The following is a 20,649-nucleotide window of genomic DNA, read 5'->3' as shown; positions in this document are numbered from 1 at the left end:
CTGACAACATGGGAGATACACATGACATGATTCCAAACCAACCCAATCTATTTTCCTTCCCAAGTGTCTTTTTTTTCTGTGTGAATGAGACAGCTTGTACTGTTTGTGCCAACACCAAAACTTTTCAGAGTGGATAATTAGTGTCTGATATATTTCTCTCTTTCTCTTCCCCCTCTCCTTGTCCTCCCTTTCTTTTTCTTCTGTTTATTTCGTCAATGTTGCAGGTGATCAAAGTCCATCCAGTCCTGCCTCTCGGTGGCCAGGTGCTAACCATGGTAACACAACCAATCCTGTGTCTGTTTAACCCTGAACCTGCTTCTATGCTGCACTGTACTGCACCACCTCTACTCCTGGCTGTGTAACTCATGTGGCTTCTTCTCTCTCCGACTGAACCAGAGCCGGTGCACTCTCTGACAGACTCCTACACTGATCCATAACTTCTCAGATTATTTCTGTGGCGACAGTCAATTAGGTTACATAGTGTTATCTTGTTTCGGTCTGATATAGGCTTAGTTGTACACCCTCAATTCAGTGGTGATATCAACTTGACGTGGTTACAGACTGATTAGATTGATTTGAAGGGTTTGATTAGGTTACATATAGAAGATTGATTATCTCAATAACAGGAATGAATACACAGTTGAAGTCAGAAGTTTACATACACCGTCGCCAAAAGATTTAAACAATTCCTGACATTTAATCCTAGTAAAAAAAAAACTGTTTTAGGTCAGTTAGGGTCACCACTTTATTTCAAGATTGCGAAATGTCAGAATAATAGTAGAGAAAATGATTTATTTCAGATTTTATTTATTTCGTCACATTCCCAGTGGGTCAGAAGTTTACATACACTCAATGACTATTTGGTAGCATTGCCTTTAAATTGTTTAACTTGGGTCAAACGTGTCGGGTAGCCTTCCACAAGCTTCCCACAATACGTTGGGTGAATTTTGTCCCATTCCTCCTGACAGAGATGGTGTAACTGAGTCAGGTTTGTAGGGCTTTGTGATGTCCACTCCAATACCTTGACTTTGTTGTCCTTAAGCCATTTTGCCACAACTTTGGAAGTATGCTTGGGGTCATTGTCCATTTGGAAGACCCATTTGCGACCAAGATTTATCTTCCTGACTGATGTCTTGAGATTTTGTGAAGGACACCAGTCCCTCTTGCAGCAAAGCACCCCCACAACATGATGCTGCCACCCCCGTTCTTCACGGTTGGGATGGTGTTCTTTGGCTTGCAAGCCTCCCCTTTTTTCCTCCAAACACAACGATGGTCATTATTGCCAAACAGTTCTATTTTTGTTTCATCAGACCAGAGGACATTTCTACAAAAAGTACGATCTTTGTCCCCATGTGCAGTTGCAAACCGAAGTCTGGCTTTTTTATGGTGGTTTTACTTCCTTGCTGAGCGGCCTTTCAAGTTACATCGATATAGGACTCGTTTTACTGTGGATTTATATACTTTTGTACCTGTTTCCTCCAGCATCTTCACAAGGTCCTTTGCTGTTGTTCTGGGATTGATTTGCACTTTTCTCACCAAAGTACGTTCATGTCTAGGAGACAGAACGCGTCTCCTTCCTGAGCGGTATGATGGCTGCGTGGTCCCATGGTGTTTATACTTGCGTACAATTGTTTGTACAGATGAACGTGGTACCTTCAGGCGTTTGGAAATTGTTCCCAAGGATGAACCAGACTTGTGGAGATCTACAATTTTTTGTCTGAGGACTTGGCTAATTTCTTTTGATTTTCCCATGATGTTAAGCAAACAGGCACTGAGTTTGAAGGTAGGCCTTGAAATACATCCACAGGTACACCTCCAATTGACTCAAATTATGTCAATTAGCCTATCGGGAGCTTCTAAAGCCTAGCTGTTTAATGGCACAGTCAACTCAGTGTATGTAAACTTCCGACCCGCTGGAGTTGTGATACAGTCAATTATAAGTGAAATAATCTGTCTGTAAACAATTGTTGGAAAAGTTACTTGTGTCATGCACAAAGTAGATGTCCTAACCGACTTGCCAAAACTATAGTTTGTTAACAAGAAATTTGTAGAGTGGTTGAAAAACGAGTTTTAATGACTCCAACCTAAGTGTATATAAACGTCTGACTTCAACTGTAGGCCTCATAGAGATCTGGCCAAATGTAGGGTTGACTTTTGGATGCACCTCAGACTTGAAAAGAGTGCTCTTCAGCCTCCATCCGGCTTTGTTAACTCAGTGACTCAAGGTCTCTCTGGTTTCTGTTAAGTAGATCTACGCTGATAGAGCATGACGTCACATCCTGTCTCGTGGCACTTTTTAGGAAGCGCTTTGTCAGCAACACAAGGGCTACAGTTGGCTTTCGTCACTCGCCACACACTGATTTGTTCAGCATGCTCCACCCCTCGCTCTTTTTAGCCAGGGCTTTCATCTGGTAAATGTAAACCATTGCACAATGCGCAAACACCTGCAAATACTCCCCTTTATTGGATTCTTGCATTTGTGTTGCCCTGGCCTACTTTGAAACTGTCTGTGGTGTAATGTTGTGATTTCTTTCTCCCACCACCTACCTCTCACCACCTACCTCTCTAGTCTGGTACATCTCTGTGGGTTGCATGTTACGCTGTTGACTGCCTTTGCTTGTGTCTCTTCAAGTGTGCGTGTGTGCGTCTGCTCGTGTGTGTGCGTATTCGTCTTTGTTTGTGTGTGTCTATCACTTTCACCGTTAAAAAGCAAGCCGAGATCTAGTATTTATTTTTTCATGACTTAAAAAATGTACTTCTATTGTAACTTTAACCTAATAAACGTTATGTCGGAATGAGGTTTGTGCAGTAGGCCTCATACATTATCACAGCGTATTGGCCAAATGCTCACCCTGCCAATATTGCACTTCTCAGACCATAATATATTTCAAAATTCGAGCTTTGATAACAAAATAGATCAGTTGCTGTATCACTTGTGAGGCACGGCTGAGCACGAATTGAAATAATTAGCAAATAATGTGCTTCTTTATTTTACTGCTACATTCATCTGACTGTCAGTCTCAGAGGAGGGTGGGAGAGAGCAGCGGAAGGTCTGCCTCTCATGTTCCCTGCTCTCTCTTTATTCCTCCGGCGACGTCGACAAGGTACACCGTCTTCCACCTGATGGAGGAACTCGAGTCACACGGCATTATTTCTGCCTCATGCACAAATTCATGTCGTTCCTATGACCAGAGAAAGTGAAATATTTATTGTTGTTAAAACTGACACGACGGGCTGCTAAAAATAAAAACGCAGGGCTGTTGATACACTTGGCTACTCATTCATTGCAGCGGCAGCATGAGTAGAAGTAAGGAAAACCGCGTTTCATGTTTTGTAAAAATGCTGAATAGAAAGTTTAACATGAACTCACTCGTAAAAACAGCAGCTCTCTGCAGTGTTCTTTGACCGTCTCTCTCTGGTCATGGTTTTAAAAGTTCTGAAATCTCACGCTAGTATCAAACTTTGCTGTGGGGTCCTAGAAGCTATAGGCACGGTGATCTGAGCTATCCGATTGGCCAGCGGCTTTCCTGCAGAAATGTTTGGTGATAGAAACCGGTTGGTGACCACTGGTCTATGTACTTCTGTGTGTGTGTTATTTTCCTTAGTAGCACTCCTGCTTTGTATATGCATTTGACCCTGTATAGTCATGATAAACCATACACAACCCAATGGGCCAATTGTCTCTGTATGTATTCTCTTCGCTTCTCACTGCATGGCACTGCTGAGTCCTCACACTCCAGTCCTCACGCATCATATGAGATTTATACAACCCCGCTGCTCCCCCGAATTGGCAATGCATTATTGTATCCTGATACGTGTGCAGTGTGTATCTGTGTGCATGTCTTTCTATTGTCGAGATAGAGGCCTGTATATGATTTGATAAACAGCTGTGTGGATTGTAACCCCGTTAGGTTATGAGAGGTATGGTGTAGCAGAGAATCCTCTTGACATGTGCAGGCTCCCAAGGATCGTGTGGCAAATGGGTTCTGAAATCAAAGCACCATGCTGGAAAGGAAATTTCGATCAAATGTGTATGTTTTGAGGGGTTAGAGCGCCAATCTTTAGGCGCACTTTGAGGAAAATCCCCAAATGGAACCATATTCCCTATATAGCACACTACTAGTGCCCTGGTCAAAATGGATGCACTACATAGGGAATATTGCTCCATTTGGGACGCAATCAGAAATTCACCAGCTGTGAAGATAAACAATTAAGCTCCCACTGCTACCGACGGTTGAATAGACGATTAGAGGCTCCTTCTCCCGAATCGCTGATTAGCTGTCTTTTGGAGGAGGCTGTTGCTATTTTGGCGACAACGGAGGAGGAAAATTGTCGACATTTGAGTGTCAGCTTTTCGAGAATGATTTCTAGGTCAGAACAACATCTGTAATATTCGTCTGTGCTTTTCCGTTTCTCATCGTTTTCTTTTCTTATTCATCCCATTACGACACAGAACTGACTCAGAACTTGATAGGAACTTATCCCAGAAATCCCTGCCTCTCAGAGACAATAGCACTTGTGATAATTTCACGAAGTCCACAGAATCTACTCCTCCTGCTTAGTCATGTCTGTTGTGATCTTACCGTTTTAAAGTGTGATTAACCTTTTGTCATCCTACAAACGTACATCATATATTTTTTTATTTTTATTTATTTAACCGTTATTTTACCAGGTAAGTTGACTGAGAACACGTTCTCATTTGCAGCAACGACCTGGGGAATAGTTACAGGGGAGAGGAGGGGGATGAATGAGCCAATTGTAAACTGGGGATTATTAGGTGACCGTGATGGTTTGAGGGCCAGATTGGGAATTTAGCCAGGACACCGGGATTAACACCCCTACTCTTACGATAAGTGCCATGGGATCTTTAATGAACTCAGAGAGTCAGGACACCCGTTTAACGTCCCATCCGAAAGACGGCACCCTACACAGGGCAGTGTCCCCAATCACGGCCCTGGGGCATTGGGATATCTTTTAGACCAGAGGAAAGAGTGCCTCCTACTGGCCCTCCAACACCACTTCGATATACAAGAGGAGTTTGTTTACATTGGAGGAGTTCAGTTGAAAGCAGCTTGTCTTTCCTTAATATTGTCAAGATGGAACTGCTCTCCCTCACATTTCCGCAAGAGTCTGTAGGTACATTACGTAGAGACTCGTACATTACCAGGAGGCACCAATCACGATTAACCCTAAAAGTGCCAAAATATGTTTTGCTTAAAAAAAGGGTTAATTTTTACCACAAATTGGTAATGATTGCAGAGACACTATCTTTCAATTAGTAACACTTTTTGAAACACAAAAATTCAACAAAAAAGCATATATTGAAACATACATTTTTTATAGTCAAATTTGATTTAAAAAAATACTGTTTTTCATGTTTTGAACAGGTATTTACAGTATCAATTTCATCCAAAGACATTTGTTATGAAAATACAGTATGTCTGTTATTCATTCACATTGCTATGATTCTGTGATACTCAGAGGCCGAGAAATTGTCGATTGAGCTAATCTGGCATATCCGTAGGACATTAGATGTCCTGTGATATGGGTGCTGGTGCCATCAGACTTTTACCTCTAACTTTGGAACACTACGGGGTATCAGCTCAGTTTCAATTGCCTCTTCAAGATGACTCTCGGTTTGGTATAGATACATTGACTTGAAGCTAAATATGTATTTACACATTTTTTTGTTATTTTTTTGTTATAGTGGCTGCCACGCCACCAGGAGCCACATATATGGGTGAATCCATATCTCTATATTTTCAGGGTACATAGTGGGTACACAGGGTACACAGTGCCTTCAGAAAGTATTCACACCCCATTATTTTTTCCACATTTTGTTGTGTTGTTTCAGCTTGAATTTAAAATTGATATCATTTTTGGTCACTGGCCTACACACAATACCCCATAATGTCAAAGTGGAATTATGTTTTGTTGTGGCAAACCTAAATAAGTTCAGGAGTACATATTTGCATAACAAGTCACATAAAAAATTGCATGGACTCACTCTGTGTGCAGTAATAGTGTGTAACATGATTTTTGACTGATTACCAGATCTCTGTACCCCACACATACAATTATCTATAAGGTCCCTCTGTCAAGCAGTGAATTTCAAACACAGATTCAACCACAAAGAATAGGGATGTTTTCCAATGCCTCGCAAAGAAGGGGACCTATTGGTAGATAGGTAAAAGACTAATATTGAATATCCTTTTGAGCATGGTGAAGTTATTAATTACACTTTGGAGGGTGTATCAATACACCCAGTCAATACAAAGATACAGGTGTCCTTTCTAACTCAGTTGCCGGAGAGGAAGGAAACCGCTCAGGAATTTCATCATGAAACAGTTAGTGTTTAATGGTTGTGATGGGAGAACTGAGGATGTATCAACAGCACTATAGTTACTCAACAATATTAACCTAATTGACAGAGTGAAAAGAAGGAAGCCTTTACATAATAAATATTTTCCAAAATATGCATCCTGTTTGCAACAAGGCACTAAATGAATACTGCAAAAAAATTACATGGCAATTAACTTTTTGTTCTGAATACAATACAACACATTACTGAGTACAACTCTCCATATTTTCAAGCATAGTGGTGGCTGCATCATGTTATGGGTATGCTTGTAATTATTAAGGATTGAGGAGATTTTCTTTAAGGATAATCTCTGAGGATTTAGATTACTGAGGACTGAGGATAAAAAAAAATGTTTTATGGACTTACGCACAGGCAAAATCCTAGAGGAAAACCTGGTTCAGTCTGCTTTCCACCAGACACTAGGAGATGAATTCACCTTTCAGCAGGACAATAACCTAAAACACAAGGCAAAATCTACACTGGAGTTTACCAAGACGACAGTGAATGTTCCTGAATGGTTGAGTAACAGTTTTTACTTAAAGCTGCTTGAAAATATATGGCAAGACTTGGTAGTCTAGCAATGATCAACAACTAATTTGACAGAGCTTGAAGAATTTAGAAAAATAATAATATGTTGTACAATCCAGGTGTGGAAAGCTCTTAGAGATTTTCACTGAAAGACTCACAGCAGTAATCACTGCCAAAGGTGGTACTAACTTCTATTGACTCGGGGGTTTGAATACTCTTGTCAATTAGATATTTCTGTATTTCATTTTGAATAAATAAAAAATGCAATGTTTTCACTCTGGGGTATTTTGTGTAGATGAGTTAGAAAAATAATCATATATTTAATCAATTTTGAATTCAGGCTGTAAAATGTGGAATAGCTCAAGGAGTATGAATACATTCTGTACACCTGTCACGCCCTGGCCTTAGTATTCTTTGTTTTCTTTATTATTTTAGTTAGGTCAGGGTGTGACATGGGGAATGTTTGTGTTTTGTTGGTATTGGGTGATTCTATGGTAAAGGGGTTGTTGGTGTAGTATATGGGTTTGGTGTTGAGTGTATGTGTCTAGCTGTGTCTATGTTGGGTGTAGTTCTAGGAAAGTCTATGGTGGCCGGAATGGGTTCTCAATTAGAGACAGCTGATTTCGGTTGTCTCTAATTGGGAGCCATATTTAAGGCTGCCATGGGCTTTAGCTGTTTGTGGGTCATTGTTTGTGTATATGTATAGTTCAACGTAAGTAGTTTGTGTGTGCACTTACGTTTGAAGTTTTCACGATCGTTTGTTGTTTTTTCGTTATTGTTGTAATAGTGTGTCGTGTTCATCTTCGTCGTTATTAAAAAGAAGATGTATCCAAATCATGTTGCGCCTTGGTCCTCTCGTTCATGTCAACACGATCGTGACAACACCGTACAGACTTTTATCACAAAGTCTACTATTGTGTCCACATTTTCAGCTTAGCCACCCACCACTAGTATACAAAAGAGAGATAATTTTTTCAGTCCTCCATATTAACACAGAAATCATGGCAAATTGTGTTTTTTAATCAGTAACTAGTTGTTTGACAAAGTCTTCCAATTTCAGAACAAAACATTGACAATTGACATTTTTGATCGGTACTTGTATGGTTAAAGCCAATTTCCAGAACATTTCCAACATCTCCGCCTCTCCAGTTGTGTGGAACGTAACTAAACCCCTGTGAAGTCCTCATAACCTACTTAACGCAATTACAGAAGCCAGTCCTAATTGACAGAGGCTAGAACCAGGCATTGTGTTGTGTGGGTTTATGAGTTCTCATTCTCCTCAACCAGACAATGCATGTTATCGGTATGATATTTGGGTCAACTCGGGCATACGTGATTTCCAGGAAGGTTCTTTTTTCCTTCAAATTAGAAAGGCTGCACGTGTCTCAATTCAATTCAGAAAACGATATTTATTCTCAAGGGGATTAATATGACTAGGCTGAAAACGGTAGTGCAGGCACTGCTCATGCTTTCTATTTTTGACACCAAACCCCACACTGCTGTGTGTGGCCAAATTGCTCTATTTTCATGTCATCTGACCAAAGCATCGGTTCCAATCCAAGTGCCAATGTCGTTTAGCAAACTCCAGGCGTTTACATTCATTGGATGACATGAAACTAGAGCTCTTTGGCCACGCACACCAGTGGTGGGTTTGGTGTCGAAATAAGAATGCATGAGCAGAAAAGAACCCCTTACCTACTGTAAAGTATGGTGGTGGAGCTTTGATGTTATGGGGCTATTTTGCTTCCACTGATCCTGGTGCCCTTGTTAAGGTCAACGGCGTCATGAACTTTACCCAGTACCAGGACATTTTAGCCCCAAACCTTATTGCGTCTGCCAGGAGGCTGAAGTGGATCTTCCAGCAAGACAATAACCTCAACTGAGTCCCGTGTGGCTTGGTAGAGCATGGCACCTGCAACGCCAGGGTTGTGGGTTCGGTTTCCACGGGGGACCTGTATGAAAAATGTATGCCCTCTCTACTGTAAGCTGCTCCACAAAGAAATTGTTAACAAAATCAACAATAATCTCTGGACTTGAAAACTTGTGGTTGGAAGGATTCTCTATAGCGGAATGGTCTAAGATCCCTCCCAATGTGTTCCTTGACTCATCTTTTTTTTTTGTTTAAGTCTTAGTGCCGTTTATCCAAGCAAGGTTAGGTATTAAGGGGGATTGAAAACGGGTGGAAATAATTTTGACTCCTACCTTTTTGAGAGAAAAAAAGTATTACCTGTTAAACAAAATCTATTTTTCTGAGCAATTTTATCAGTATTTGTTTGAGCGTACGCTGTAGCTCAGAATTCAAATTATTTATTTTCTGCAGTCATTTTTTGCTCAACTTTATCAAGGGTGTCAATAATTTTGTACCCCACTGTAGAAAGGCAACATAACCAACAACAAACAACGGTATATATACCGAGTATAGAAAACACTGCTCTTTCCATGTCTGACTGACTAGGTGAATTCAGGTGAAAGCTATGATTTCTCTTATTAAATCCACTTTAATCAGTGTCGATGAAGGGGAGGAGACGGGTTAAAGAAGGATTTCTAAGCTTTGAGACAATTGAGACATGGATTGTGTATGTGTGCCATTCAGGTGAATGGGTAAGACAAAATATTTAAGTGCCTTTGAATGGGGTAAGGTAGTAGGTGCCAGGCGTACCGGTTTGAGTGTGTCAAGAACTGCAACGCTGCTGGGTTTTTCATGCTCAACAGTTTCCCCATGTGTATCAAGAATGGTCCTCCACCCAAAGGACATCCAGCCAACTTGACACAACTGTGGGAAGCATTGGAGTTAACATGTGCCAGCCTCCCTTGTAGAGTCCAGCCTGATGAATTGAAGCTGTTCTGAGGGTGCTCCTAATGTTTTGTGCACTCAGTGTATATAGCTTACATAACCAATAACACACATTGGTATATACAGTGCGTTCGGAAAGTATTCAGATCCCTTGACTTTTTTGCCCATTTTGTTAATTTAAGCCTTATTCTAAAATGGATTAAATAGTTTTTTCCCCCTCATCAGTCGACACACAATACCCCAAAATGAAAAAGCAAAAACTGTTTTTTAGACTACGTTGCAAATGTATAAAAAATGTAAAACTGAAATATCACATTTACATACGTATTCAGACCCTTTACTCAGTACTTTGTTGAAGCCCCTTTGGCAGTGATTACAGTATTGAGTCTTCCTGGTTATGATGCTACAAGCTTGGCACACCTGTATTTGGGGAGTTTCTCCCATTCTTCTCTGCAGATCCTCTCAAGCTCTGTCAGGTTGGATGGGGAGCGTTGCTGCAAAGTGAATTTGAGGTGTCTCAAGAGATGTTCGATCGGGTTCAAGTCTTGGCTCTGGCTGGGCTTCTCAAGGACATTCAGAGAGATTTGTCCCGAAGCCTGCATTGTCTTGGCTGTGTGCTTAGGGTAGTTGTCCCATTGGAAGGGGAACCTTAGCACCAGTTTGAGTTCCTGAGAACTCTGGAACAGGTTTTCATAAAGGATCTCTTTACTTTGCTCCATTCATCTTTCCCTCAATCCTGACTAGTTGCCCAGTCCCTGCCACTGAAAAACAGGCCCACAGCATGATCATGCCACCATGCTTCACCGTAGGGATGGTGCCAGGTTTCCTCCAGATGTGACGCTTGGCATTCAGGCCAAAGAGTTTATCTTGATTTCATCAGACCAGAGAATCTTGTTTTTCATGGTCTGAGTCCTTTAGGTGCCTTTTATCAAACTCCAAGCGGGCTGTCATGTGCCTTTTTGTTGAGGAGTGGCTTCCGTCTGGCCACTCTACCGTAAAGACATGATTGGTGGAATGCTGCAGAGATGGTTGTCCTTCTGGAAGGTTCTCCCATCTCTACAGAGTAACTGTCAGAGTGACCATCGGTTTCTTGGTCACCACCCTGACCAAGGCCCTTTTCCCCCAATTGCTCAGTTTGGCTGGGCGGCCAGCTCTAGGAAGAGTCTTGGTGGTTCCAAACTTCTTCCATTTAAGAATTATGGAGGCAACTGTGTTCTTGGGGACCTTCAATGCTGCTTAAATGTTTTGTTACCTTTCCCCAGATCTGTGCCTCGACACAATCCTATCTCGGAGCTCTACGGACAATTCCTTCGCCCTCATGTCTTGGTTTTTGCTCTGACTGTGGGACCTTATATAGACAGGTGTGTGTCTTTCCAAATAATGTCCAATCAATTGAATTTACCACAGATGGACTCCAATCAAGTTGTAGAAACATTTCAAGGATGATCAATGGAAACAGGATGCACCTGAGCTCAATTTCGAGTCTCATAGTAAAGGGTCTGAATACTTAAGTAAATACGTTTTTTCCGTTTACATTTTTTATAAATTAGCACATTTTTCTAAAAACCTGTTTTTGCTTTGTCATTATGGGGTGTAGATTGATGAGGACATTTAAAAAAAAATAAAAAAAAATTAAAAACTTTTTTTTAAATAAGGCTGTAACTTAACAAAATGCTGAAAAAGCCAAGGGGTCTGAATACTTTCTGAATGAACTATAGATAACCTTCATAACCAAAAACATACATTGGTATATACATAGGCTACATAACCAACAACATATAGAACAGGAGAGCTAAATTCAGTCAATTCAGGATAAACAATTAGAATTTCAGTTCACTTCCTGAATGGACTGAATTAAAATTGACCCCAACCCTGTTGCATACAAGAGCTCTTCAAATCTCAACACTGATGTTCACACGAATAAGAGCATGGGGAGTTTTGTTCACAAAACCCCCCTCTTTCCCCTCACTCTGGTGTGTTGATACCCGGTATATAACCCAAGAGATTGGTTGCTAAGAGAGAGGCATGGAGCCGGCTCGTACATCCTCTCACCATCGATTGGTCTATGATGAAAGCCACAGACTCAGTAGCTCTTTTATACGGGCATCTCCCAAAAGGCACATCAATCAGATTTCAAAAGAGGATGGGAGCCAATCGGTATTTATTTACTGCCCATTTTCAAAGTCATTACGATGTCCCTAACCAGTACTATCCCCTCCTCTCTGACTCTCTGGATTCACCTTCACTGTTTTGCCCATCAAAAGTGTGTGTGCGTGAGAGAGTGTGTGAGAGTGTGTGCATGTATGAGCGTGAGTGTGTGTGTGTGTGTGTGTGTGTGTGTGTGTGTGTGTGTGTGTGTGTGTGTGTGTGTGTGTGTGTGTGTGTGTGTGTCCTTCCACTAGCCTCATAAGGGCCTCTTTGACATTGAATGGATAGAGATCATCTTTCCTCCATTAAAAACCAGAAGAGATGCTGTGATATAACGCTTGTCGCAGTTATGGGATTTCAGGACCCAACTGCCTAATCTCACTGGTCTAGCCGTTAATTCACCCAGGCAAGAGGGGAGAGTTGGCCCGCCGTAAATGTAATGAAGATTAAATTACTTATTTTCAGTCATGACATTTTTAAGGGGAGAAAGGGATGAATCTGCAAAGAAGCAAATGAAAGAGAGGGGAGAGAGCAGCGGGGAGAGAAAGCCGGACACCGCTAAAGGATTTTTTTTTCTCGTCTTTTATTATTCACATCATCGTGTTGTAAATTATCTCTCAATACCAAATGCCTTAGGTTGTCCCTACTAATGGGTCTGTGTACTGGATGGCTATCTCTTTTTGAGCTAGTGAGACATTTCTTCATCCTGCATGTGATCTGGGGAGAATTACACAGTTTGTTACTTAAATTAGTAAATGCTATTATATCACGTGGATGTGATGGTGTTCGCAATTCCTTTAGCAAGTCATTTCCTCTCACATATATGTTCTTTATCGCTCCCTTCCTTTCTTTCATTATGTCTCCCTCTCTCTGGCTTGTGCTCCCTCACGGTCTCAGACACACAAACATGTACACAGGTGCATGTACTGTAAACGCACGCACGTTCACACACACACACGTTATGTTCTTCTATCCTCGTGGGGACCTAAAATGTATTTCCATTCGAAATCCTATTTTCCCTAACCCCTAACCCTTACCTTAACCGTAACCCAAACCATAAACCTAACTCCTAACCACTAACCCTAATCGTAACCCTAAATGTAACCCTAACCCTAAACCTAACCCCAAAGCTTAAAATAGCCTTTGCCCTTATGGGGGACGTGAGAAATGTCCCAACAAGGGAGAATTTTCCTTGTTTTACTATCCTTGTGGGAATTTAGGGGATTTTAGGTCCCCACAAGGATAGAATAACCCCCCCCCCCCCTCCACACACACATGTATACACACACTATCATATTGGGGCTGTTGCTATTTAGCACTTCGCTGTTGGCAGACTACAGCCACTGCCTCCGCCCCTCCACTTCAGGGTGTTGATAGAAGTTATCCATTTGGTGGCGGCTCCCGGGGCCACTGCTAAAGGAAGTGGAGCTAACGTGACTTGCTAGAGCCGAGGGGACCTGGATTGTAGTGCGCTTGGCTATGGATTGGGGATGGCTTAGTAGATCCTAGATATCAATAGAGGGGAAGAGAGGCTCTGTGAAGAAGGCCGCTTGAACCCTATCACCTGCCCGTGATAGATAAAGGATACTTATCAACAGCCAAAAGGAAGAGGCTAGATAGAGGAGAGACTGAAGGATCCAGAGGCCCGACAGACCGTCGGTTTGATGTCCGAGGGTGGATGTGCCTCACTGCTATTGTCCCACTCTGTTCTTCTCACAGATCCAAAGGACCTTCCGCCCAGAAAAAAAATCAGTTTGACAGGCCTAACGAAATACCATCATGGAAATATAGATGAGGATTTTATGTGCCGTTTGAGTACCCCCGCCGCATAACTGATCTACCGTTTTACTCCGCCGGTCGAGCTGGAGTGGACAGTTAAAATGAGCCGAGTGTGACACGAGATCCATTTTTTGAGGATAAATCAAATTTCAATAAAAGGTTGGACTTTCTGAATGGCAAGCCGAAGACGACCACATCTCCAGTCATGCATTATATGGTTCCTTACAAGAGGCTTTTGACCTTCGTTAAGGGTCCCATCTAGGTGCCCGCCTCCTCTCATACTGTGTCTATATGACGCAGACCCCTTTGTGTGTACACTTACAATGGCAGGCCTTACTCCTCGCCTGTGTGTTTCGTGAATACCCTTTCAGTCTTCTGTGAAATGCGGTTTATACCCCATCTCCTATTTTGTATCTAAAGCATGGCAGTACAGCAGCATTTCCCACATCTCTATCCACTCTCCAAATACTCCCAATACAGCACTGGTACTCAAATATGTGGGCAGATCTTGGAAAAGGTCATCTGAAGTGTAAATTGTCAATATCGGAACAATTTGGGAGGGCAAATATTCTTCGGAGCCCCCGTAATTGAAGGTTTTATCTTATTTTTACCCTGGCACATTCGCACAATAGGATTGATTTCACTCATTGTGTGATGAATTCCTATTAGACCTATAACTCTCAGCTGCTAAAAGCAAAGGGGGAATCACTTTAAGAGAAGAAAAAACAGAGACGGCATAGAGAGGCGTATGAACCAACCAACTGACTGTCCTCAGGGCTGAAAAATCGGCCTCATAATACTCCAATGGAATCTCCGCAGCTATCATACTTAGCCCTTTGAAGGATGGAAAGTTCCCTTGGACAAATTAAACCTTACTCATCGCCTATTAGAGCCGAGAGAGAGCGAAGAGGTTCTAATAATAATCGGCAGTAGAATAAATAAAGGCTCTCCACAATGAGATGTAGTTATGTTCCGTGACAATGAGAGGCGATTGCACCCTTTTAATGCTATTTCCCACTGTCATTTCCCCTATATATTTTTTTCGCTCATCTCCGAATGGCGAGGTGGCCATTACCCACAGACAAGTAGCATCTGAGTGGTGTTAACATTGGAGTGTCAGCCATTATCCATGATCTGTCAGGCGCCATAGCGCAGAATTAATATTTTAGTTTTCCATTTGGCGGGCTGGATGGCGTGTAATAAGGAAGCATAGGGTGGTGTAGAAAATTCAGACATTTTGTTACATGTCTGAGGTTGTTCGCGAGCTGCAAAATGTTATGTTTTGCAATTGTGTCTTGATCGGCAGATTCGTTTGATTAGCAGTTCATAGGATTGTGCCGTGACAAAGTAGGTGATTTTCAAATGTAGTTTGTTCCAAAGCTCTAATTGGCATAAGTCACACTTACCAAAGCTATAATGACAACATGAGGGTAGCTTTGTTTGTTCGGATTCACAAGTCCACAGGTAAATGAAAGGTCAAGCTAAAACAATCAATTATAATTTTGCATCTATTTTCTCTAAATAACTTTTTTTTAGGTGGGAGGGGGAGTCAGCTTTAATATTGAAAATAGATTGTGGCTTCTAGCTGTGTAATTGTCTGCATAATTTCCAATCCCCATATATTTTTTTATATTATATATACAAAAGTATGTGGAAATTTCAGCCACACCCGTTGCTGACAGATGTATAAAATCGAGCACACAGCCATGCAATCGCCATAGACAAACATTGGCAGTAGAATGGCCTTTACTGATGAGCTCATTGACTTTCAATGTGGCACCGTCATAGAATGCCACCTTTCCAACAAGTCAGTTCGTTGAATTTCTGCCCTGCTAGAGTTGCCCTGGTTAACTGTAAGTGCTGTTATTGTGATGTGGAAATGTCTAGGAGCAACAACGGCTCAGCCTTGAAGTGGTAGGCCACACAAGTTCACAGAACTGGACCACCGAGTGCTGAAATGCGTGACGCGTAAAAAACGTCTAACCTCGGTTTGCAACACTCCCTACCGAAATCCAAACTGTCGCTGGAAGCAAATTCAGCACAAGTACTGTTCTTCGGGAGCTTCATGTAATGGGTTTCCATGTTCGAGCAGCCTCACACAAGCCTAAGATCAACATGTGCAATGCCAAGCGTCGGCTGGAGTTGTGTAAAGCTCACCGCCATTGGAAACACGTTCTCTGGAGTGATGTATCACGCTTCACCATCTGTCAGTCCGACGGACGAATCTGGGTTTGGCGGATGCCAGGAGAACGCTACCTGCCCAAATGCATAGTGCCAACTGTGAAGTTTGGTGAAAGAGGAGTAATGATCTGGGGCTGTTTTTCATGGTTCGGGCAAGGCCCCTTAGTTCCATTGAAGGAAAATCTTAATGCTACAGCATACAATGGCATTCTATATGATTCTGTGCTTCCAACTTTGTGGCAACAGTTTGGGGAAGGCCTTTTCCTGTTTCAGCAGAACAATGCCCCCGTTCACAAAGCGAGGTCCATACAGAAATTGTTTGTTGAGATCGATGTGGAAGAACTTGACTGGCCTGCACAGAGCCCTGAACTCAACCCCATCAAAGCCCTTTGGGATATAATGAAATGTAGACTGCGAGCCAGGCCTAATCGCCCAATATCAGTGTTCGACCTCACTAATGCTCTTGTGGCTGAATGGAAGCAATTCCCCGCAGTAATGTTCCAACATTAGAGGAAAGCCTTCCCAGAAGAGTGGAGACTGTTACAGCAGCAAAGGTGGAACCAACTCCATATTAATGACCATGATTTTGAAATGATATGTTCGACGAGCAGGTGTCCGTATAATTTTGTCCATGTAGTGTATATCATTTAAATATACATGTATTTTTAAAAATATATTTTCCTTTCCTTAAATATATTTTCCTTTCCCTTTCCCTAAGCTTTTGCATAACTGAAGCCTTTAGTGAGAGATCTAATGCTTTAATATCAATTCTGCCCTCCGAATTCATATCCATTCTCTAAAGAACTTTGTGGCATATCTGTGTAGATATTCCTAAGCAACAAACACAACGACAGCCATAGTAAAGTCAAAAGGTATACGTTAATGTCATATATACAGTGCATTCAAAAAGTATTCAGACCCCTTTACTTTTTCCACATTTTGTTACGTGACAGCTTTATTCCCCCCAAAAATGTATCCTCATCAATCTACACACAATACCCCAAAATGACAAAACGAAAACAGGTTTTAGAGATTTTTGCAATTGTATTAAAATAAAAAACAGAAATACCTTATTTATATACACCGCCATTCAAGCATTTGTTGGTTCGATTACAGGCTCAAAATGGCCAGAAACAAAAACCTTTCTTCTGAAACTCGTCTGTCTATCCTTGTTCTGAGAAATGAAGGCTATTCCATGTGAGAAATTGCCAAGAAACTGAAGATCTGGTACAACGCTGTGTACTACTCCCTTCAAAGAACAGTGCAAACTGGCTCTAACCAGAATGGAAAGAGGAGTGGGAGGCCCGGTGCACAACTGAGCAAGAGGACAAGTACATTAGAGTGTCTAGTTTGAGAAACAGACGCCTCACAAGTCCTCAACTGGCAGCTTCATTAAATAGTACCCGCAAAACAGCAGTCTCAACGTCCAGTGTCTGTGTTCTTTTGCCCATCTTAATCTTTTCTTTTTATTGGCCAGTCTGAGATATGGCTTTTTCTTTGCAACTCTGCCTAGAAGGCCAGCATCCCGGAGTCACCTCTTCACTGTTGACGTTGAGACTGGTGTCTTTAATCGCTGCCACAAAGTACTGAGTAAAGGGTCTGAATACTTATGTAAATGTGCAAAATGTCTAAACACCTGTTTTTGCTTTGTCATTATGGGGTATTGTGTGTTGATTGTTTTGGGGGAAAACACAATTTAACCCATTTTAGAATAAGGCTGTAACGTAACAAAATGTAGAAAAAGTACTCAGTATATTCGGGAAAGAACTATCTGTTTACCCATACAATTTTTAAACAGTTCAATATTTTGAGTTTTTATCATTTCCCATTTTTCTTTGGTTTACGAAACATCTATCAGCATATTGATTACAAGCCTATTTTTTGACTCGTGTTGTTCTTTGAATGATGCCCCGCAATATGGCTGTTAATTACATGCAGTTAAGTGAACCACCTGGGCCTCTTAATGCTCACGTCTGAAAGGTATAATAACTCCTGACAATGTGAACACAACTCCTGTCTGCTCCCTGCAGTGCAGTAAGCACAGGCAATCTGGACAGATCGTTTACACTGGAGAGTCAGTCAGTTATCCTGGTCCCAGATATGTTTGCGCTGTCTTGCCATACAGCTATAGAAATTGGCTACACTGCACAAAGAGATCTGGGACCATGCTATCAGTGAGTATTAGCATTAGGAATTTTAATTTTAATGTTCTAATAGGGGCAACTTTATATCTGACCTGTGGCATTAAAATAGCATTCTTGGTTGTAGATAAGGGTAGCGATACATTAGACTGAGCACCGAGCAGTAGATCTCCCCTAGAGGATCCTCTAATTTACTTCATCTATTTTGCCTCAATACACATCACAAGTAGCCAAACAGATGTTGAGCTGTTAAATGTATCATATTTACAAACAGATGTGAAATATGTCTCTGGTACTAGGGGGATGTCTGCACTATTAATCAAGTGTAGCCTTTTAATTTAGTCTTTAAAAGTTCATTGAAATTGTGCAATGATAAAAATTCACAAGGTGTTTCAAGGTCACAATTGGGATACATTCAGCTGCCTGGTGTATGTGTTTGTGTGTGACAGAGACAGACCACTGGCTTTCAAAGGTCTGACAACTGTACAAACCCAATGACACAGAGAAAGAACATTAACGCCACTGCCCGCGTGCGGTAGCACTTCTGTTTAGACAGGCAGGGAGAAAAGATGGAGAGAGAGAGGAGGGTTGGAAGGAAGGAAGGGAAAAAAAAGAAGGGAGAGAGCTAGAGCGAGTTGAGGCTTTGAGGGGAGGAGAGTAAGAGAGGGGATGGGTGGAAGGGTGGAAAGAGTAAGAGAGAGGGTGACCTAGAGAGAGCGAGAGAGGAAAGGAGGAGAGGGTAAGAGAGAGAAAGAGGGAGAGGGAAAGAGAGAGAGAGGGAATGAGTGCTTAGGTTTCAAGATGGAGATTGAGAGAGAGAGAAAGGGGCCATTGTCGGGTGGCAGAGGAGGAGAGAAAGACGGACAGAGAGAAACACAGAGTTAAACCAAGCAAGAGAGAGAGAGAGAGAGAGCGACAGCGATAGTGAGGGGAGGGTAAAAAAAAAGTCAGCAGTGAAGGCTGCCTTAATGTGGAGAACCCTCGCGTTGGTTTGTTCGGCAGAGAGCCATCGGCAAGAATCTCTGTGCCCACCCAGGCACACCAAGCGTCACTGGTCCTGATATCGCTCCATCACTAATGCTGACGGATGCCCATTTGCGAGTCTGCACGCATTTATTTATTTATCTGTTTATTTGTGTCAAGGTTTAGTTATTGATGGGGCTCGAGGATGTGACGGCACATTTCCATCTGTGCAGTGAAAGAACGAACGAGACAAAGTGGGAGAAAGAGAGTGTGCCTAAGTGTGTGCACCATTTACACTCGAATGAATCGCCCCGTCTGTCGGAGGAGAGAGAGCAGGTTCACCATTTAGATTCCAGCAGTCCAAATGGCTATCCCTCTCTCCTGTTAATGGAAAACTGATATGACCCATTTAGTTACTTAGCACTAATCCCACTGGTTTAGTGGCTCCTTTCTCGCTCTTGCTTTCTCTTTCTTTCTCCTCTCTTTTTTCTTTCTTTCCTATTTTTTCTTCTGATTTATAGTTGGGTGGTTTCTGGATTGATTTGAGCAGCGTGAGACCTCTCATAGGTTTGGGTTATTTTTAGACTTCCACATGGACTGTGTACAGCAGGACTCGTGAACACTGCAAGATGGCTGCAATACAGCCATGACTTCTTAAAACTGCAGGCATGATATTTTGGTCTATTGTCAGAGGGAGTTTGTCCATATCTGATTTTAAACTTATAATCATTGATGTTTAAATTAAAAGCAGTGGTGTAAAGTCTTTAAAACGTCTTATGGCTAGGAGTTCCACAACATTCTGCTGAAAAGGCAGAGCGCGAAATTCAAAAATATGTTTTAGAAATATGTAACTTTCATACATTCACAAGTACAATACACCAAATTAAAGCTGAACTTCTTGTTAATCTACCCATCGTGTCCGATTTCAAAATGGCTTTACAGTGAAAGCACACCATATGATTATGTTAGATCAGAGCCTAGTCACAAAAACACACACAGCCATTTTCCAGCCAAAGAGAGGAGTCACAAAAAGCAGAAACAGAGATAAAATTAATTACTAACCTTTGATGATCTTCATCAGATGGCACTCATAGGACTTCATGTTACACAATACATGTATGTTTTGTTCAATAAAGTTCATATTTATATCCAAAAATAGAATTTTACATTGGTGCTTTATGGTCAGTAATGTTGTGCCTCGAAAACATCCGGCCAATTTTCAGAGAGCCACATCAATTTACAGAAATACTCATAATAAACTTTGATAAAAGACACAAGTATTATGCACAGAATTATAGATATACTTCTCCTTAATGCAACCGCTGTGTCAGATTTCAAAAAAGCTTTACGGAAAAAGCAAACCATGCAATAATCTGAGTACTGCGCTCAGACACAAAAACAAGCCATGCAGATACCCGCCATGTTGTGGAGTCAGTAAAAGTCAGAAATAGCATTATAAATATTAACTTACCTTTGATGATCTTCATCAGAATGCACTCCCAGGAATCCCAGTTCCACAATAAATGTTTTTTTGTTCGATAAAGTCCATCATTTATGTCCAAATACCTGCTTTTGTTAGCGCGTTTGGTAAACAAATCCAAACTCACGAGGCGCGGGCAAGTCCAGGCGAAAGATCAGACGAAAAGTTCAAAAGGTTATGTTACAGTTCGTAGAAACATGTCCAACGATGTATAGAATCAATCTTTAGGATGTTTTTAAACTTTCACGAGCCTCTACCCCGGGTCCGGGAGCAA

General features: G+C 41.6%; 1 protein-coding gene across 5 annotated transcripts in view; it reads left to right on the top strand.

Moving 5' to 3' along the window:
- Positions 1 to 20,649, top strand: part of LOC129828030 (protein diaphanous homolog 2-like) — a 644,069-nt gene that overhangs the window by 565,353 nt on the left and 58,067 nt on the right. For 4 of the 5 annotated variants that reach the window (XM_055889439.1, XM_055889440.1, XM_055889442.1 and 1 more), the window contains one exon: positions 225 to 275. The exons of the other annotated variant lie outside the window; for it this stretch is intronic. In XM_055889439.1, coding sequence (XP_055745414.1) covers positions 225 to 275 — 51 coding nt within the window. The remainder of the gene's footprint in view (positions 1 to 224; positions 276 to 20,649) is intronic. 5 annotated transcript variants of the gene reach the window in all.

The sequence above is a fragment of the Salvelinus fontinalis genome, chromosome 29 (assembly GCF_029448725.1).
Source record: "Salvelinus fontinalis isolate EN_2023a chromosome 29, ASM2944872v1, whole genome shotgun sequence".
NCBI lineage: Eukaryota > Metazoa > Chordata > Actinopteri > Salmoniformes > Salmonidae > Salvelinus > Salvelinus fontinalis.
Note: the sequence above shows the minus strand (reverse complement) of the source record. Positions and strands in the feature narration are given on the sequence as shown.